Source organism: Lagopus muta, chromosome 16 (genome assembly GCF_023343835.1).
Source record: "Lagopus muta isolate bLagMut1 chromosome 16, bLagMut1 primary, whole genome shotgun sequence".
Taxonomy (NCBI): domain Eukaryota; kingdom Metazoa; phylum Chordata; class Aves; order Galliformes; family Phasianidae; genus Lagopus; species Lagopus muta.
Window position 1 is genome coordinate 3,545,125 of NC_064448.1, and position 20,975 is coordinate 3,566,099.

Here is a 20,975-nt window from a genome sequence, read left to right on the forward strand (position 1 = left end):
AAAGGCAGCGCGCGTTCGCGGCGTCTTGGCGGGCTCCGTCGGCGGGCCGCGCATGCGCCGCACGGCGCCCTCCCGCCCCGCTCGGCGGTCGCGGAGCCGCTTGGCCCTTCTGGCGCCCCGTAGACGCTGCCCTTTGACCCCGCGCGGCGGGGTGAGAGGGCGGGCGGCCATCTTGTTGCACCGGGTTGCTGTCGGTGCGGCCGCGTCGCGCCCTCCCCCGGGCGGAGCAGGCCCGGCGCGGGGCCGGCCCGCCGCCATGTCCTCCTTCTCGGAGTCGGCGCTGGAGAAGAAGCTGTCGGAGCTGAGCAACTCCCAGCAGAGCGTGCAGACGCTGTCGCTGTGGCTCATCCACCACCGCAAGCACGCAGGGCCCATCGTCTCCGTCTGGCACCGGGAGCTCCGCAAAGGTGGGCGCGGAGCGGGCCCGTAGCCCTGCCCGGGGCTTCCCCTCATCCCGCTCACCTTCACATCCATCCCCACCGTGGGCCGCCTCCCGTCTGCCTGCCCGGGGTCGGGTCTGTGCGGCTGCGGCCTGAGGCGATGCTCCCCGGCCCTAGAACTCATGCGGAGAGCAGAATGTGGGGATTTGGAAAGAGAATGGAGGCTTCTGGTTTTGAGCCATAGAACGATTGGGTTGGAAGAGGCCTCACAGTTCATATGTTTCCAACCTCATGCTCTGGGCAGTGATGCCACCTGCTAAATCGTGGGTTTGGATCTCTGTTGCTGAGCTGTACAAAGGCAGCCAGAGTTAAGCAAAGTAAAAATAGAAATCTGTGAAACTGTTTGTTAGCGCTGTCCGGAAATGCTCTGTACTCGCTGTGCTTAGAGCTGGATTCAAGTCTTCCTTAGGAAGCACCACTGACTTCCCAGAAAACTTTGCAGTGAGTTTATGGGGACACTGGTGGTGTTCCTGAGGGAGCTCTGAAAGCAGCTGCTGCCACCTCTGACATCCTGTGTGATGCTGCAGGAACCTCCACACGACTGTTGGTTGGTGCCCCTTCCATCCAGGATGAGCTTCCAGAGGTCTCAGTGGGGCCTGCTGTGAGAACAAGAGCTCTGTTTTCTCTCCCTACTGCTGTGCTCAAGAGAGCAGCATCTCCCATGGCTTCTGCCTGTGGTGAAATAAGGTCTGGTGGTGCCACAATGGGAGAAGCTATGGGATAAGTTATTTCAAAACAGCAGTGTCTAAAAAAGACATCTGAGTTTCTGCAATAGTATTCACCTTTCATTTAGTTCTGAATTAGTTGCATACCAAATTGTTGTGTTTTTTTTTTTCCCGAATCTGATGAACAGAAAGAATCTTACTACATTACACGTGGGTTAGAGCAGCTCTTTTTAAACTTTCCTAGAATTAAACATAGTGTTTTCTTCAGAGATGAGGTATTATACAAAAAAGGCTTAAACTCATGTTTGTTTTGAGTTAGCTAGGAGAAACCAAAGTAAAACACAGAATTGAAGAGATTAAGGACTGCTTGACTTGAAAGCCTCTGATTTGTCATGGTAAAATTGAAATCTTTTTAGATTTGTTTTTAGGCTAAAAACCTGTGAGTCACTTTGAAAATAATGCTAATGATTTTGGGTCAAAAAATGAGAAATAAATGCAATTTCTTTTTTCTTTTTTCTTTTTTTTCCCCCCTCCCAGCAAAATCAAGTAGGAAACTTACTTTCCTATACTTAGCAAATGATGTCATCCAGAACAGTAAGAGGAAAGGTCCTGAATTTACCAGGGAATTCGAATCTGTTCTTGTGGATGCTTTTTCTCATGTTGCCAGGTATGTTGTTGCATTACGTATTTCTCAACGTTTCTCAATAGATTTGTGTTCTTGTCATGCTAAGTCTAATTAATTGACTTCTTGGAAGCATTGGGAATGTTCCCACCTTGTTTCTAGTAGAGATCGGGTTCAGCCTGCTTTGCACCTAGGAACTGTTTTGTGGTCGTATTTCTCTGTGGGGAAATGTGCATAAAGTTGTGAGGCAACTGGTTCACATCCAGACATCTGTGCTTTCTGTGCAGCTCCTGTATGCTTTATTTTAATCGTTACCAGAAGATCCTGAAGTTCTGTTCCATGGGTAGATAAAACTGAACAGTTGCATCTGTTTGCTGGAGCTGCTTAATGAATGCCTTTTCTTCTGTCTCTAAAACAGACCTAGTATCTCAGGTTGCAGTGCCCTCATCGTTCTTCTGGCTTGGGTGTAGTTTCTTTTGTTTTATTGGTTGTTTTAATGGTTATCTGATCATTGGCTTCCTTGCCAGATAAAGGAAGGATTTCATACATAAAAGGGAAGATGTGAGGCAGCTGCAGTTCTAGTAAGGATAAGCTATTGCTTAGTTAAGATTTTCCCTAAATAGTGTAATAAGTCTTATTATCTCAGTTAAACAAGAGCTTCAATGTTCTGTGCATTTAGTGGTATATTGTTGTGGATGGCTGTCTAACTTTCAGTGTGCTAAATGAGTATGTGTGAGTGCCTAATGAGCCAAACAACCTGCTTTTTAATTGGGATGTTATTGACTGAAACAACTGTTTGAAGTCAGCACTGAATTGTAAGCATGTCAACTTGAAGGTGTTTTATAACTAACTGTTCTTGGAAGTTCTGAGAGATGTTGGGCTCCTTCCTTGAAAGCTGTTCTTGCCCATACATTGGGTGGGAATGTGGGGTGCTTTCAGGCAATCTTTGGTTCCAGCAGAAGGGGAAAAATTGATCACAAATGTGTTTTACAGAGTCTGTCTTAGACAGAGAGAATCTCTCCAAATGTGTGAGCATTGCCATGGATGCAGGTGCTAGCTTGGAAGATGCTCTCTTAAAATGCTCCATGTGTTTTTCAGCTGAAGAATAATTATTTTCTGATCTTTGAGCAGAGAAGCAGATGAGGGCTGCAAAAAGCCCTTGGAACGATTGCTTAACATCTGGCAAGAAAGAAGTGTGTATGGCAGTGAGTTCATACAGCAGCTGAAACTTTCTATGGAAGACTCCAATAGTCCCCAAACTAAAGGTAAGTGCATGTGCTTTTTGTGGAGTATTTTACTTTCTTTTTTGAACACAGAGTGATGGTGAGAAGTTAAGCTCTGGGTTGCTGTAGTTGCGTTGCTTTCAGGGTTGGTCATGGAGATTGGTCAGAATTGTCTTGAGAGAAGTGTGACTCCATAAAACTTGCTGTTCTGGTTTGCAGGTGTGCTGCCCTGTAGCTGTTAGTGAGCCTGCATGTAATTTCTGCCTCTGCACGTGCAGGTGGGGGAATGCACCAGGGCTGGTGTGACAACAAGCAGGCAGGGTGGAGGGAACTGTTGTGTTCACAGCAGTTTGACGTTGTCCTGCTCTAAATGTCTGTGAGTAGTTAGCTGGGTTATTATGGTGGTTCCTTCTGCATATTTACATTTTATTACGATTTGGCAAGGGCTTTTTTATATATGAAAGCTGGAATGAAAGCTGGTATATAGTCCCAGAGGCTTGTGTCTTTTTTTCTTATACCAGCTGGAGTCGTTTGAGGAGAAAGTAATAACTTCCAATAATTTCTTATCATCAGAAAGATGAGAAACTTAGTGTACACTTGTTGTATTTACTGTATTTTTATACTGCTTTGACAGATACTGCCTGTTCTGGGGTGTCTGACTGTATTTACTGGGTTTACTGTAACGAGGAGCAGGTGGCAACAGGATGCCTGAGCTGTGGAAAGTGAAGCTCATTACAAATGAGTGCTCTGGTCAAGGGAGTTTGTTCGCTGCAGCTGAAGGTGGTGTCAGCATCTTTCTGTAAGCTGAAGATTGATGCTTTGACAGAATTTTGCTTGGCTGCCATAGAGGAGGTATGATGCTTTGTGAGACAGCTTCATTATTAATAAAGTACTCTTAGGCCATTCTTAGATGGTAAAAACAAGGAAGATAGCAAGCTGAGGTTGGTAATGGTATGGAATGAACGTGAGGGCACGAGCAAAGTATGTGAAGGCATCTAAGGCTGCAGTTTGGAGGGTTTTCAAGTGCTTCAGGCAGAATTACTGAATGGGTGCTTTAGCAGCTTACAACAAAAGCCTTCATCCCTAGTGTCTGCTTCTTTTGGAGCCCTGACCTGACCTTTCTTTGGAGCAGCTGACCTGACCCCAGGGCTTGTCTCTTCCATCAGGGCCTCCCACGCAGGTCTGTTCTGGGGCTGGGAGGTGGGGAAATGAGTTCTGGGAGGGCTGAGGCAGTTGTGGTCTGGAAGTGGAATCCTTCATTTTGTGTTCTTTCCAGACTGGGCACGAGGCCTAAGACAACTGTTTCTCAGGAAAGGATGGAACTTAACATTCCTGAGTTCTTTTCAAACTGATTAGCTTGAAACTGTTGATTTCTTAGGTCACCTAGATAAATGTTTCATTTTTTAGCTAAACAAAATGATACAGTGCATCCAAGAAACACAGCTGTGACTTCCAGGTGAACTGGCAATGAACTGTTGTTCAGTATCATTGGCTGCTGGATGGAATCAATCAGTGCTGCTACTGTTATCCTAAGGACTTAACAGTTGATAGGAAGTGCAGCTCTGAGAGAGCTTTGTGGGAAAGAGTGAAAATGCAGTTGTTCAGTTGGTGAGGACCTTAGCATTTGGCTGGGAACTTGAAGGCACAAATATGTGGTTTTCATTTGAGAGAACAGCCCAGGCCTTTTCAGAAGTGTGAGCATTGCTGCTTTGTCAGTTCTCTGTGGTGGATTTTCTCATTTGGTTTTGTTAAAATCAGCTTTCTTCCCTTAGTTGAAAAAACCCTTGGAGTTCTGAGATTTCTTTCCTTGTTTTGGCTGTCGTGTTCTCAAATGCAGCTTCATCGTGGTGAGCTCATGTTCCACATGGGTTGTCTGCAGCCTTTAGGTGAGCTGGGGTTTGCCTGGTGTCTGCTGGTCAGTTGTCTGCATTGCAGAAGGCTTTGATGTAGTTACTCTATTCTGTTTTCAAATTGGTGAATGTAATCAAGGTGGATGACAGCTTTACAGGTGTCACATGTGTCATGACAACGAGAGGTGATGGGCCTCCACAGCCCTTCTGTCTGCCTGCTTTTGTGAGCATCCGGGGTCGATGTAGCTCAGAGATGGGGAGTGTCACCATCTTCAGATTGCTGCAGACTTAAGGCTCTTCAAAACTGTGACGACATCAGAGCATCTGGTCCTGTGACAAGGAGATGCTTTGGTTCAGCCTGAGGGGTGGCAACTGGTGCGTGCAGATGATTCTCCACGTTTTCTCACACTGCAGCATGATTGAGTTGTGCTGCTTTCTGAAGAGGGTGGCTCTGTGCTGGTTAAAGAGCACCAGTTGTGTTTGGAGTTGTGAAACTTGCCAAAATTAAGGAGACTGCTGTGTCAGAGAGGAAAGACATCTTTAAGGTTTATTGGTGAATGTTCCAGCGGTGCAGCCTGTTTCTTCTTACCTTAGCAGCAGGGCCTCAGATAGACATTTATTCGTTTTGTACTGGGTTGAGATTAAAAAAAATCCGATCAGATGCTTGTTTTTAACAGAGCAAAGGTTTAAATTCCCAGTTCTCCTGTTCTGTGTGCTCCTGTCCTGTGTTCAACATAGGATCCACAGCCAGTTTCTCGTTGCTGTGCGTGTGATCCCGAGTGAAATCAAAGAAGTGTCTTTGCCTCTCAAACCAGCCTGCAGGTGATGAGAACAAGGAGGTGGGTGGCCTAGGTGGGAAGATCTGCTTTGCCAGCTTGTAGGCAAAGCCTTTCTTTGCCACTGAAGTATTTGACACTGTAAGCTTTCTCGAGCCACAAGAGATGATTTGAAGACTGAAAAGCCAGTTGGTGGAGGAATACCTTTACAGTTCTCTCTGGATTTTCCTGGCACTACAGCAGCAACAAGATCAACAGCAATCTGGAGATTCACTGCAGAGCTGTTATGACAGCAATTGTCAGTTATTTTGGAGGAAAAAGTGCTTTGCTCTTTTGGAGGCTTTTAGGGAGCAGTTCAATTTCTGAGCTGTGAGGAAGACCCCAAAGGAAGCAGGAGAACTGAAATCCACTTGAGTAATGGCTTCTGTCGTCTTCATGTTGGTGTCCACAGCAGGCTCTTGATTTTCCTGGAAGGATCTTTCCATCTTCCACGGGCATATCCTGATTGTTTCAGAAGCTGTGTGCAATTCACTGCTGTTGTATTCTGATCGGTGTTAGATGCTCTTAGTGCTTTCTCTCTTTCTTGTTGGATTTGAGAGGCATTTTCATATATGTAGATTGCAGTGGATAGATTATTTCTGACCAGTTTTTTTTGAAGGCTACCCAGGCAGGGTATTTATAGTTTATGCCTGGCATCCTGTTGTTTCTGGGGTCCCTTTCCACCATATGCTCTTGAGTTTGCACATAAGTGTATTTTTTTTCTGTTGTGATGAAATGGAGATGGTAATTCCATGTTCTTCAGGGAGGTCTTTTACTGCCCATGTTTACCACTGCTGAAGGGGGGGAAAAAAGGTGCCACTCCACACTTGTTGTGCTATTCATGCCCAAAATGGTCCTGGAGGGCAGCCTGCTTTGCTCCTTTCTCACCTGGCCTCAGTGTCCCCTGGCTGCCATGCCCCCATCATGGGATGGCTGCTTTTGGGGCATGCCAGCTGGCTGCTGTTACTGAAGTCTGTGGGTGGCCAAGCACCTGTCTTCTGTAGAGTCTTTTCAGTCAAACTTATTCAGACAAAATTCAATGGAATGCCAGATCCTCTGTTAGTTGTTACCAAACATAAAACTGTGTCTTGTGGTGGAACAGTTGGCTGCACAGCAGGAGCTGTTTTTCAGCAATTTGAATCCCCGTTCTCATTCATGTTTTTGCTTCTGTGTGCACTGTGGTCATTCATTCTTGTATTGATTATCTTGTGTTTATCTTCTGTTGGTTAATTACTTTATGCTAAGTGCATACCAGTGGTAAATGCTGAGGGCTCCATTGGCTGGGTTTGATCCAAGGATGTTCCCTGGACTCTGTCCTCTGCTTCTTTACAAATGAGCCTGACTTGTAAATTGTGGTGGCAAGTCTGAGGAATGGTCTGTCTTCTGAGGGCTCTGTAATTGGATCAAAGGCTGTGTTAAGACTTCTGACTCATTTAATAAACTGTCTTCTTTCAAGGCAAGATATGCTATGCTAAGGTTCATTCACCCCACTGTCTTGCTTTATGAAATTATTTCTGAAGTGTTATAGGTTCCCTGCTGGGAGATTGGTTCGTGCTCTGCCCATAGCTGCTGCTGCCATCACATCATACTGCAGAGCTTGAGTTTGACAGAGCTGTCCTGGAGTCTGTTGTGATGGAAGAGTGAAAGGTTGAATAACCAGCAGTTACTCAATTGATTGTGGGACTGCAGCGAGCGTATGCTTGGTGCAGGGAAGAACTTGAAATTCTTCTGTCCTTATGTATCTTGGGATCCATGCTTCATTTCTACTGGTAGAAAATCCTTACCAGCATACATAGTATAACTGGGGAAACCTAGCAGTGTTGAAGACCTGCCATTTATAGGTAAATTAGGGCATTTAGGTGCCTTTCCTTCTTCCAACACGGGAGGCTCAAAGATGTGCACTGTGGTAGGAAGACTGCAACCTTGTAGTTTGAGTGTGTGTGTGTGTGCAGAGATCTGTGTGGGTGAAATCAGCCTGTTGTTGCTGTTTTGTATTTGATTATTTGGAACATGGTGCAAGTGTTGGAGCCTATCTGAGCCTATCTGAAGGCCATCCTTCTCTTTAGAGAGACCTAAGGCTCGGGGCGCAGGGTATGGTTGGTTTTGAAGTAGAGATTGTGATCGTGGGCAGATGTGGTATCCAAAGGAGTTGCTCATGTGTCTTTAGTTGCAGAAGAGAAGAAGTCGTCTTTGAAGCGGACTTTTCAGCAAATACAAGAGGAGGAAGATGATGATTACCCTGGGAGCTACTCGCCCCAGGACCCCAGCGCTGGGCCACTGCTGGTAGGTGGGAAGGGGTGGGAGTGGGAGAAGTGGTGCAGGTCTCCTCCCTGTGGTCCCACCACAAGGTGGAGCTCCCAACAAGTACAATGCGTTGGATGAGGAAGTGCAGCTGGGGGTTGAGACCTTAACGTGAAATTTAACAGATTCTTTTTCCGTGTTGAAACCCTGTGCCGATTCTAAGTGATGTCAGGTAGTCCAAGCTAAGATCTGAGTGTAGATACCAGTAAAGAATTGCAAAGAACTGCTAGAAGAACAAACTACATCTTAAATCTTTCTGAAGTCAACGTGTAATCTCTTAAAGCTGATGCTTTAACACTAACACAACTAGGTTTTTTGTTTTTTCTTTTTAATTGGTCGGACATATCTCTGTTTTTTATGTAAAAGCTCAAACTTTGCTGGGTTTCATGGGAGCTGGTTGGGAGAATCAGGTGGTTTTTTTTGAGGCTGATATGTAAGGGGTGTGGAAACAATAGGAATGAAATAGAGGATTGTTCTGACCATTTAAGGCTACACAATGGTTTAACATATGTTCATTTGAAAAGGATACAAAAAATTATGCTATCCATCTGGTAGAGTGTAAACTTTGAAACATAAAAATAAATCACAGTTGTCAAAGAAAGAAGTGAGGTGGTTTTTTTGCTGTTTTTAGCTCCAGAGGCCTCGCAACTTTTGATTTCTCTTGATGATAAATATTTCTTGTTACTGTTGGATGTCGTTAGCAGTTTCCAAAGAATTTATAACTGTTAAGCAATAAGCTCTTTTTTTTTCCCCTAGATAAAATGGTAAGCCTTTCATAAGTACTTATTTAAAAGCTTTCAGTGTTTTTATCAGTTTTCAAACTAACCCTTGAAATGCTGCTTAAATATCAATGTTATTTCCAGGGCAAGCATTGCAGTTACAAAAACTTGCATTAAGCAAAGAAATGAAATGCTTTTTCTTTCTGCTTACGAAGTCTCCCTTCCTCCTTCCGCTCTCTGGAGCTATCTAGGGTAGGTACGTGGGGTCAGCAGAGCTGTTCTCTAGGCTGTCCTCATCCACATCATTTTTAAACCAGGATATCTTTTGAGTGTATTCATTTAGGCTGATGTATTGAGTGTATGAGTGTATTTTTAGGCTGATGTGTTAAAACAGTTGAGAGGTGAAGCTGAGGGGATGCAGTGGAGTGCAGTGAGAGTGCCTTGCATTTCCAAAGAGCTAGTTTTCCTAACTGAGGGTAGCAGTGTCTTAAATCAGGGCAGTGTGAACTTTAACTTTGCTCCATCTATTGGTTCCCTACCAGAAGTTTAGGAGATTTCATTAAGTGTAACTGTGGAAATATGAAGCCCTTTGGTTCTCACTGATAGAAGGGGCTTTGTGTGTTTGCGTGTCAGAATGCGCCTGTGGAATTGAGCAGCAGCGTGCAGATGGGCTCCTGGCACTTTAAGAGGAGGCATCAGAAAGATGTTCAGAAGCAGCCCAAATCTGATGCTGTGCAAAGGGCAGGTGGTACTTTCAGGCTTTGGCTCAAACAGTCACTTATCTTGATTGGAATGAGAAGTTTTCCGCTGTGGAGTCTTGAAGGTGATGATCCTCCTCTAATTGTGCATAAACTGCCTCAGTGCTGGAGTACTGCAAATTGAATGCATACTTCCTGCGTTAGGATGCAACTGCTGAAAGATTACTTGCAAAAAATATTCTGGAAGTGGTTCCTTTTAAGTAGGTGATTTCAGATGGGAGAGGACACATCTGTAGGAAATGGCAGAGAAGTTACATTTGTTGTATCTTTCGTGTACATTTGTGACCTATCTTGTCTTGCAGACAGAGGATTTGATCAAAGCCCTGCAGGACCTGGAGAATGCAGCATCAGGGGATGCAACAGTGCGGCAAAAAATTGCCTCCCTGCCTCAGGAAGTTCAGGATGTTTCATTACTGGAGAAAATTACAGGTATGAAACTGGAAGATGAAAGAACCTTGGTCTAAAAAAAAAAAGCAACACCTTAATGTGAATAATCACAGTGCATGGGGGTGAATTTCTGCTTTTGTGTCCTTGTTTGGCCGTTCTTGGCTTTTTGGCAGAATGTAAAGGAAGTAGAGCTAGAGTTCTCAAACAGATGATTGATTTTGAGCACCTTGAACGGTACATACCTTTGAGTTTTATCAGAATTGTCCTGAGTAAACATGTACACACTGATAGCTATGGAAAGGGAAGCTCGCTACTCTCACAAGTCTTTCACTCTTTATTTAAACTGAGTTTATGCAATTGTTTTTAAGAAGTAATTTGAAACCCGTTTGACTTCTGTTCCTGGAAGTAGTTTAATTTATAACTCATTATGAATAGTCCCTTAATCATTTCTTTGAAAGATAGTCTTGCTGTGCCCAGCTGCGAAGAGTGGTGATTCATGTGATTGCCTGTATTGGTTATTAGGACTTTTTCATAGAAAAGTATTAAATGCACACCATCTAATTTGTTCAGATAAGTCCTAGCAGTACAGCCTGAGGTATCAGTTGAATGAACCTGGTTGTACGGCTCCCTCCCATATTGTTAGCATCTCTGCGAGAACAGAATGTAGTCAATCCCACCCGTTGCTGAAAAGCACCGTTCTTGGGTCTCTAGCCCTGCCTGCTTCCCTCGTGTCCTCTGCAGTCAGAATTGTTTTCATACAGAGCCAGAGGCATCTTTATGAATGGCACAGTGAGCCGTAGCCCTTCTATCAGAAATCAGTCATCTAGAGGACCAAGTTTAAAACCAAGCACTCCTGCTTGCAGACAAAGAGGCGGCCGAGCGCCTTTCCAAGACCGTGGACGAAGCATGCCTCTTGCTGGCTGAGTACAACGGGAGGCTGGCAGCAGAGCTGGAGGACCGGCGCCAGCTGGCACGCATGCTGATCGAGTACACGCAGAATCAGAAGGACGTGTTGACGGAGAAGGAGAAGAAGCTAGAAGTGAGTACTGAGGGACCCGGTGCTGCTGCTGCTTGTCCCTGCGAATGCTCCCGCTGGACTCCAGGTGTATGTGTTTATCTAAAGACGATGCCTGTCGGTGGTGTTTTCATTTAGAGTAAAACAGGGAGGGGAATGGTATAAAAACGCTGGAGAAAACAAGTTAAGTTTGGTATTTTAACTACAGGTTGGCTTTGGAAGGCCCATCGCTTGTCTGTTTTTAAAGAAATATAGGTACATTGAACACACTTCTTCAGGTATCCTCATTTTTCTAAGTGCAGTCTCCATTCCCAAAAAGTCAAGCTCCCTCTGGCATAGCCACCTGTAATTTTGGTTGGTTGGTAGCTTGCTTTTTTTATTTATTTAGTTTTCTTATGACTGGGTGCTTCATCTGTCTTCTAACCTCTACCCCATAGAGATGCAGTTTAAGCAAAATCTCCTGGCAGCCACCCTTTAACAGCTGTTCTTACCTACAGCTGCAATAGCAGAGTACAAATTGGGCTGACACCGAAAGCTGAAGACTTGCTTTTCCTGCCATAGCTCTCTTGAGCAAGGAGGGCCTGAAGCTGAAAATGGCAGCGCTCTGGCAGGGCTGAGCATTAGCCACGAGCCCATGGCGAGTGCATGAGCTGCAGCAGGCAGCCATTCATCTCAAGTGCTCTTCCTCAGAGAAGTTTTTAGCAGTGCACCTTGGGACTGGTATGGAAGTTTAATTAATGATTTTGGTTGTATGTCACTCTGCCATCTGTTAAACTGCCCCTTGGCGGCACATTAAGGGCTTCCTCTACACTGTCGGCTGCTGATTATTATGAACAGCTGCTGCTGGGTGGGACATGAGTTGCTGTAGAGGACAAAGTCTTCTGGAAGGAGACTGTGCTGTAGCAATTGCAAGTTCTGTTTACCGTCATGACAAACCTGATTTTCTGACAGCTAGGCAACATTGTTCTGAGGTAAACTTCATTTCAAATGTATTCTTTGTCATGTGTGTTTATGTTGGAGTTTCTAAACGTCTTGTGATTGTGAAAAGTCTTGCTCTGGCAAAGCATCGTGTTTCTAAATCAGCCAGGCAAGTGCAGCTAGTTGATTGTTAGCTCATTTAGCTTGAATTTCTTCAAATGTAACATCTGTCTTATGACTGAGACATTAAAAAACACTTTCAAACACAAATATGAAAGATGCCATAACAACAAATTGTTTCTGGCACAGATTGGCTCAGTGCTAGTGGAAATCTTGGGTCAGGTTTTTCCTTGCTGAAAGAACGAATCTTGTCCAGTAGAACATACATATATTTAAAACAAAATTAAACATGATACATCGCTGTTTAGGTTTTCTAAGGCAAATGGCAAACTGTTGCACAGCAGTGTTTTCCAAAAAATGGAGGAACAGTTCATACACTTGGGTCTGCTCGAGGCAGCTTTAAGGTCTCCAATGCACTGACTGAAGCGTTGTCCAGTTGTGGTTTTTTGTTGTGGCTTGATGCTGATGAGGCCCATTATTTGAAAGCTAACTCTGGCAGAGACACAAAGTAAATGAAATTGGAAATTGAAGGTTAAGCAGCTCAGTGAGTGAGCTACTTTGATAGGAATAATCCTGTGGGGTAGCAGGATGGGTTGTTTGTACGCTGTTAAAAGTAAACAAGCTTTTAATACATCAGAAACTCAAGAATGATTGTAATGACTGATTAGATAGTCTTTGTCCTTCTGCCAACATAAGGTGGTCTTGGTCCTGCAGAAGTCTGAAATTACTGTAGGAGATGCTGCTGGTTGATATTTATTTAACACGAAGGCACCAGTTGTGCTCGCCTCAATTCTTAGCTGGGGATGTTGCTGATGAAAGCACCCCATTGTTCCTGAGCTGTGCAGGGTTAATCAATAGTGGAAGCTGTTGATCACAGATGAGGCCATATCTGCTTGTCGGTGCGTTTGATGTTCTCACAGCACCGCTTGATAAGGGCCTGCTTTTCCTTTGTAGTGCTAATGAACATTTTAGTGGAAATATCTGAAATTCTTGCGGCTGTTAGGAAGAGCTGTAAGGAAAACAAAACGTTTTCTCCACCAAAGGCTGAGATGAGGAAAGGACTGAAAACAACCTGGTTTTAAATTTCTTACTGAATGATTTGTGCTCTCGAGGTACCTACGAGAATCCCTGGTACTGCTGGTGTGAGTTTTGACTCTTGGGAAGTAAATTTGGTGGCTCTCAAGTGAGAAGGTGTTCTGAGATGGAGGGATCCTAATCTAGTCGAGGATATCAGTGGGGGAATGGGGGTTTCTGGTGTTAGTGTGACTCAGTATTATTTTAAGATACATAAATATATGATTCAAGAATCACTGTGGATATTTGTCGTGTTTTACTTGCAATATAATGTCTTTCACTGTGATTGTAATGAAAACAGGTAATCCTTCTGTACTGAAAAGCAGCTTTTTGCTATGTGAAGAGCTACACTTTAATGACCCTATTAATACTGTCCCTTGTGAAGCACAGCAAACTCTCAAATCGTACAAACTGGGTATATTTATGCCTGAAGGACTAAAGCACAAAATCCTGAGTGATGCCAAAACCCCGGGATGCAGAGCTCTTGTCATCAGCTGCAGAAAAGCTGTTACCAAGGGGCAGTGTGCTGAGAAAGGTGGCCTTGGGCAATGAATTACCCTTCAGCACAGGTGAGGTCTGGCATGAGTAAGGATTGAAAAAACAGTGCTGAGAAATGCTGGTAATTGGAAGGGAGAAAGGCAGCACAGAGCCTGGAGATCGCAGCACATGGACAAACTGCTTTTAAGAGAGCAATTTCCAGGGTGCAGTTGAAAAATTGAAAGCCTGACAATTAGGGCTGCTTTATTTGGAGGGGGGGAAAAAAAAAGACTGTAGTGATTTGATTCTAGCCTAAAAGCAGCTACAGGGACAGCAAGGAAGAATTTCTTCAATTCTGGCAGCACACTGCAGAGCAAACCAACGCTGATGTCAAACAGCCTATTACAAGGCATGTAATTTTAAGCACAAATATTCCTTTAGGTTAATTTACTGAATGCTGTGGTGGGTTCTGTTGTTCAATATCCGACACTGAATTACACTTTAAACAGTGCTTCCCCTCAGCCAGAAACCACGGGCCTGATACTGCAGTTACTGCTTGACTCACTCACTGTGCAGCTTTCAGATCTGTTGAGCCTCTGCTGCATTTTTCCCCCTGAAATCTCTGGTCTTTTGCTTTAGTATATCTGATTTACCTATGGCACATCAGAACAGAGACCGAGGGCTCTTAGTCACTTTCTGAATTGTCATTAATGCTTAACTCGATGCTTTGCAGAAGTTACAGTTGATGTGATGGCATTCCACGTGTTGCTGCTTGACCTAGAGAAAATCTTAAGCTCAAGTGAAGTCTGCACTATGTAACTCCCCAAGTGCTCCAAGCTGTGCAGCGCTCCTTGGAAGGATTTCCTATCACATCAATACCAGCCAGTCTGGTAATGTTCTAGCAAGGTTTATTCTGAATGAAACGCTTCCATCAGGTTTATTCAGTGGTGTTTAATTCTGATTTCATGTTTATTTCAGGGACTAAACATCCAATTCACTTGGACGGTGTGGATGTAGAGCTCTGCGTACTGAGAAGGAATACTGATTAGCAAAGGCATTCATGTGGCACAGTGCCAGTGTTTTTTCTGTCTCAAAGTCCTGCTTACAGCAAAGATCTCATTATTTTGCCTAAAAAAAGGCAAATAGCATCCAGATACTGTTAATCTTAATGAAAACCTACTCTGCAGCAAGGCAATTAGCTAGATGCATGGAGTCCAAACTAAGATCTCAGCAAGCAGTGATTTCTTGTAAGTGCACTTCATTTCTTGTGGATTTTTATGGAGTAGATGGACCTTATGCAAGAATCTGCAATATGCAGCTTCGAAGCTTGTCATGTAAGGTAGCTAAATGAAAAACATGTTGCTCCCAGTTCTGTAATGCAGAACATGACCACCACTTGGTCTGTAGGGAGAAAGGAAAACCACTGTGCCTGGAAGGAGGTTACATGCCCCTGCTTGCGTGTTCCTGAGCAGAGCAGAGGGGTGCTCCTGAGCATGGCAAATGTAAATGCAAATAAATATGCCCTGTGCTTCCTGTGAAGGTAAGAGGATGCAGGGCTGTATCTCCTGGTAGCATCTCTTCCATGTTGCAGCCGGCCTTTGGAGCTCCGGGGCGGTGGTGGCTGTAGCTGGGCCTCTTGGAGGCTCTCCGTCCTGCTGTGCTGTGCCTCCTGCAGCCCCCATTGCCCCTGCACTGGTGCTCAGCCTCTGTGCTCCTTCACTGCACTGTGGCAGCTGGCACAGCTCGGTGCTGGAGCAGGAGTGTGAAGCACACACGAGGCACTTCTGTGACGTGGTCAGTTGTGTATCTGATCTGCCCAGTGAGAGCCCAGCTCTTCTAGGAAATCAGAGTTCCTGGATTACTCCCTCAGAATGTTGTTTCCATTCCTGAACAGTGTCCGTTCTGAGCCAGTGTTTGATGTATTTGAGGCTGGTTCTGCATCTTCCCAATGGGTCTTTTTGTATTCTTGGCTTTTTTTCCTGTATTTTTTTTTTAAACAGATGGGATTTAGGCCTTACTGCTTTAACCAGAACTTTTGTGTGGGCTAGTTAACACCTTCATTAGCCTACCAATAAGGTAAGGTAAGACTACGGAGAATTGGGATAACAAGCAAGGGCATTTCAAAGATTCTTGCTCTCATAAATAGTTACTTAGAAAGAAAATCAGGCTCAAACTATCTATTTAAAAAAAAGGTAATCACACAAAATGTCTTCAGCTTGAAAGTAGAGTACTGTCATCTAGACTGTCCACCAGCACTGCCCTGTTCCTCCTGCCCTGCTACTTTCAGGCACGACTGCTGTTAGTCTTCCAGTGGAGGTAGGCATTGGGTTTATCTGCTTTTACAGTATTCTTGCACGTGGATCTAGGCAATTCAGGCAGCACTGGAGATCTCTTCTTGGCTTAGAATTTGTGCTTTCTACACCATTTACTAAACTTGGATGATTTTGGCTCCTTTGCTATTCTTGATTATTTTTTTTTTTTCCTATCTTTAATAGGAGTTGCTACAGGGGGAAAACTCTGCTGTTACTCACTGTTGGTAGTTTGTCATTCTTGAGGAAGTGCTGCCTTTTCTTGGCTTGGTATCCATCTCTCCCTTCTGAATTGCAATTATATTGTTATTGATCACTGATTTATTTTTAATTCTGCCCTGTCACCTCCCTGCTCCCCTCCTCCCCCAGAAAATCACTCTAAATCCAGCCTCCTCTCCATTCTTTCTGTAAGCATTTGGAAGACAAGAATTCTTGCTGTCTCTTCCATATGTGCAGGAGCTGGCATTCTGCTGTGACCCCATCTCACCTGAATTGTGAAATCCCAGTCTTGAGCAGAATGCAGCTTCCAGTCTCTTTCTTTTCCCAGCTTTGGCTTCTGTGTTCTCTTGGAGAAATGTTAGATGTAGGAATTCAGTGCTTCGATGGCTTTCATCTTTATCTGTTTTTCTTCTGTGTTCATGCTTAAAAATCTGGTTTTTTTCTTTCTTTTTTTTTTTTGTCTTCATAATTCTGTTTTCTTCCCTTGTTCCCCTGCTGAAATATTTCCTGGAGTGGCAGGACTGCGGATGTTGGGTGCGTTCTTATTTGAATCCTGAGTTGGCTTCCATGAAACGAAACCAAACCAAAACCTAGCAGCCCTAAATGAACGAGCCCACCTTTTCTCCAGTGGCTTTTTTTGTTGCTGTTGCTGTTCCCCTCTGGACTTCATGTATCTGTTAGAGCTCTGAATGTAATTATTTCAGTGTATTAACCCCTGCATGCTAGCAGAGCTGTTACATTAACTCCCTGAGCCTTGTAAAAGAACCTAAGTTTGAAAGGTGTTAAAGGGCCCTCTAGTTTGGGGCTGGCTGGAAATGTATGGAATATATTTATAATAGGTGTTTCAAGTGTATTCTGAGCTGTTACCATCAGTTCTGCTGCTCTCACTGTTCTAATTCAAAGTAATGAAAGAGAGAATGTAAACTCATTGCTTGTAACCCTGCAGGAACTGCTCGCTTTGATATTTGGAGAAGGTGAAGAGAATTTCCATCATTGAGAAGGTTAGAAAGATTGGATTGGAGTTGTAAAGCCTTCAGAAACATATTTTGATTTAATGTGCACTAGTTCCATTTGATCTTCAAAGACAAACTTCTGTTCTCTGGTAAATTGTTCTCTTTGCCAAGTAATTAAGAAATGCGTATTAATGATACGACGGGCTTTATGGAAGCCTATTGCACATAATTCTTCCCATTTCATTTTGGAGATGCTTCCCCCCCCACTGACACACATAATTAGGTAAAAATCAGTGCTTTCCAGAAGAAATTATGTAATGCTGTTTTTTATTTAAACAGCTGGTTTTTGTGATTCTAAATATTTATGTGACAGTCACAGAACTTTGAAAATCATGCAGATATAAACCCTTAATTGGGATTTGTGTTAAATAACTGGAGTGTGTGTTGGTCTGCTCTTAAACGTACCGAGGTAAGGGTCTGTCAGCATCAGGGTCCGGGCTCTTCTTCTGTCTTCTTGTTATGCAGTACTGACTGCTGTTACCTGCTCTGCTTTGGAGTATAGGGACATCTGAGGATGGTAAATAATGCATAGAATCACAGGACATCCCGGGTTGAAGGGACCTGTGTGGATCAGAGTCCCACCACAGCTGCACTCAGGGCAGCACTCTGTCTGAGAGCAGCACCCCAGGCACAGCTGGTGGTTGCCTATCTCTTATCTGACAAGATCTCTCTGCAAGGCCTTTCCACTCCCACAGGAGTCAACAACTCCTAATTTAGTACCATCTGCAAACTTGCTTAGTCTGCATTAGTCCTGTGGCTGGATTGTTTATAAAAACATGGAGGAGAACTGTCCATAAAATGGAATTTTCACACTCAATCCAAAACTCATTTGTGGGAAAACTACTTGCAAGCTGCTGCTTCGGGGAAATTTAACTTACTGCTCTTCTCCTTTTGCTGTAATTAAATTCTAAAAATGTTGGCAACTGCCTTTTGCTTGATTTCAATCCAGTGTGGACAAACTTTTGTCTGGTTTATATTTAGTGATCACTTGTGTTCTGTGCTCACATGTCAGTCTAATGTTACAGCTGCTGGGGTTGCTAACATGTGTTGTCTGTCTCATAACAAGGAGTCCCTATTCCACAACCAAACACTCAGAATTCATCAAGTTGGGGTAGGAGGAAGAACATTTCAGCAGGCCATTAATACCTGTGGTGTTCCTCAGCCTGCTGCCTTTGTCAGTGGGATGTGCCTGAAGAATGCTCTGTCAGTTTCCTCCTTGGGCTCTGCACAAATTGGAGAAGGATGTAGGAATAGAGCAACTATAGAATGGCAGTTGTGACAAATATTCTCCCAGATCTCAGTGGCTGGGGGGGCATTTACAAACTTCTGCTCAGGCATCGTGGCAGGATCAGTGGCACTGAGATGCTTGTGGACTTCCTGTTGGTGCAGGCTGTGTGTCTGGGTGCAGCTGGCAGCTCTGCAGTCGTGCAGTAGCAGCACAGAGAATCAATACCTTGCCACCTTTTCCCAGCATCCTCTCTTAAAAATAAAGACAAAAAAGAAATCCTGGCTTAACTAAAAGCACTGTATGTTAACCTGTGTTTGACGTTTGCTCTCTTGTCTCTTTCAGGAATACAAACAGAAGCTCGCTCGGGTAACCCAGGTCCGCAAGGAGCTGAAATCTCACATCCAGAGCCTTCCAGATCTGTCACTGCTGCCCAACGTCACAGGAGGTCTGGCACCTCTGCCGTCTGCTGGTGACCTGTTTTCAACAGACTAGAACAAATGGTGTCCCCTCGTTTCCATTATTACCAGCAAAAGTGAGAAGACTGTTGACTGGAAATCCAGTCTTCCCAGATGTACAGTAGGAAAGAACTTTCAGACCCTGCTTTCAACCTCTTGGCTGCTCATGCTCACCCTCTTTCTGTGTACACTGGCTCACAAGGAGGGCAGGATAAAGAGCGAGTTTTGTGAGCTCTTAAGGGGGTGGGGATAGTCCGTATAAGCAATCTTCTCTCATAATTTTTCCTTCCTCTTTAGTTTGTTTGCTCTTAGCACTTGTTACCCCACAAAAGTCATGAGAATCGTGTACATATATATCTGGAAGGTGTTCAAAGAAAGGCTGACCGTGTGACATTTTCCTCTGTGAAACCATTGTGTTGTTTCAGAACGTCTTGCCTGTTTTTGCTGGGTCTCTGCACCTCGCATCTGAAAGCAGTGGTGGCTGGTGGGCTTTGTAGGGCTGCGTGCATGTGTGTCTGCAGGTACTGCATCGTGTCACTGAAGGACAAAGGCACCTACTGAGCAATGGCACAAACATTTTAAATCTACAGTTCCTCATGCTGTTGTAGGCCTCACATAAAAAACAGTTCCTATTTGGCATGAACATAAATTGAAACTCACCACAGGCAATAAAAATAAACAGCTTTTCTTTGTGAATTAGAGAGCTTCATAATTTAAGCTCTGCTGAGCCATGCAGAACTGGATATTACCTAAACGAGAGTGGAAGTAAATTTTGTTCTAGCTACCTTAGATTTATGCTATATTTTTCCTCTTCATTATACAAAATAAACGATCACAGAAGCTTTGCTTTAACTGAGAGGCTGGAATGGTGGATTGTAACTGGTCACGTCCCAGTGGCAGATCTGCTCTGAAGGTCGTCGTGCTGAAAGCATTCTATGAATTCTCCCTGTAGCTTTAGTCAAGTTATTTGATGAACAGAAGTTAAATGTGATATAAACACTTTTTTAATCTAGAAAGTAGGCCCATGTGCACATCCAGTATGCACATGTGCTGTATCTATGCATGTAGGTATTAGAAGGACGTACTTGATTTTGTATCACAGATTGTGAGTTGATTTTATTATTTGGGGGGAAAAATTAGAGTACTCTTTAATTTGCTAGCTAATATTTTAGCTGCCATGGGTGTCGTTAGATTTCAGTTTGTGTGTTAGGTCTATCAAGCTGGACTCTCATCACTGAAAACCATTCCTATTTGGGATAAAAATCTGTTTAATATCTCTATAGAACACCTGAATCTTCTGGAAACACTTGGTCTGACAACACAGGCTCTGTCACAGAGAGGCTGGGATTGGTGACCTTGTTGTGCTGTGTTTGTGCCTCGCTGTGCTCTGCAGCTATCAAAGACATGAGGAGATACCTATGGAAATGCAAACCTTGGTCTGCGTTCTCATTAATTTATTTTGTGGAGTATTCAGTAGCTTATTTGCATTCAGTGAAATAACACCACGTCTCTGGTCCTTCGGTTGTTGAAAAGCTCGTGTGCTTTTCTTACTGACGCCTCACTTTTCGTTTGGTTTTGTTTTGTAAAAAGGAAACTTCTTGCACCCTCGTTGCCCAGCCAAGAAATGCGCTTCCTTTTTCACTTACAGGAATTTTTACGATGGCAGAGAATTCTTTTTTCCATGAATTGGTTTGATCTTTGCAACCATTTGTGGACCAAATGACGCTTACATAAAGCACCCAATTCTTTCTGCTTTTGCCAAAAATTAAAAAGGAAAAAAAAAATAAAATAAAATCAAGGGAAACAAAATGACCCACTGAAGCTCTGAACCCCAAACCAGAAGGTGGATTTCTCTCCTGCCTCAACTCGTGGAGGCACCCTGAGGTTGCTTTCACCAGTAATTGCTCTGGCCATGGATTGAACGCGTGTCCATTGTAATGGGAAACAAAAGATCAAAATTGTCCTAAAAAAAGAAATGTGCTGGAGATGTGTTGCCACCTCATGCTGTTGTTTTGGGCAGATCTCGTGTGAGAAAGTGGTTATGTCTGTCTTCTGTTTTATGATTGAAATGTTTTGACTTTTTATTTCCAAGCGTGCGTGTGTTTTATTTTGCTTAATTTAAATGAAGTCTCATGGGTTTTACTTTTGTTTTACTTTTTGGGCAAAGGGCATCTGGTGAACTGAGTAACACTCTCTCAAGGTTGAACAGATTTCCCCAAGGTGTGTCTTTTTTTTTTTTTAATGCTAAAATCTGTATATGAATTGTTTTAGGAATTAATTTAGACATATAGGCTGCCGTTTGTGACAGCAGTATATTCTGAAATGTCTCATAGATCTATATTTTTGAATAAAGAGGGTGTCGTTGAA

The 20,975-nt window shown here is 43.7% G+C and overlaps 1 protein-coding gene across 4 annotated transcripts; it reads left to right on the plus strand.

Annotated features, from left to right (window-relative positions):
* Positions 1–141: 141 nt before the first annotated feature.
* Positions 142–20,975, plus strand: RPRD1B (regulation of nuclear pre-mRNA domain containing 1B). 4 transcript variants are annotated; one of them, XM_048962883.1, is made up of 8 exons: positions 142–407; positions 1,643–1,772; positions 2,859–2,992; positions 7,783–7,898; positions 9,696–9,822; positions 10,644–10,885; positions 16,859–16,913; positions 18,496–18,605. In XM_048962883.1, the coding sequence occupies exons 1-7, from the start codon at positions 257–259 to the stop codon at positions 16,907–16,909; spliced, it is 951 nt and encodes a 316-aa protein (XP_048818840.1). In that variant the 5' UTR covers positions 142–256; the 3' UTR covers positions 16,910–16,913; positions 18,496–18,605. The 4 variants fall into 4 exon arrangements, with proteins under 4 accessions (XP_048818840.1, XP_048818841.1, XP_048818839.1 ...); XM_048962884.1 differs by having other exon boundaries at positions 143–407; positions 10,644–10,819; XM_048962882.1 differs by lacking the exon at positions 16,859–16,913 and having other exon boundaries at positions 143–407; positions 7,789–7,898; positions 10,644–10,819; positions 18,496–20,975.

Excerpts from the sequence above, each read along its gene's own strand:
- RPRD1B (XM_048962881.1), top strand. The coding sequence starts at position 257 with ATGTCCTCCTTCTCGGAGTCGGCGCTGGAGAAGAAGCTGTCGGAGCTG. Across the intron at positions 2,993-7,782 it reads CAATAGTCCCCAAACTAAAG|TTGCAGAAGAGAAGAAGTCG; the intron begins GTAAGTGCATGT and ends ATGTGTCTTTAG. Across the intron at positions 7,899-9,695 it reads CCAGCGCTGGGCCACTGCTG|ACAGAGGATTTGATCAAAGC; the intron begins GTAGGTGGGAAG and ends CTTGTCTTGCAG.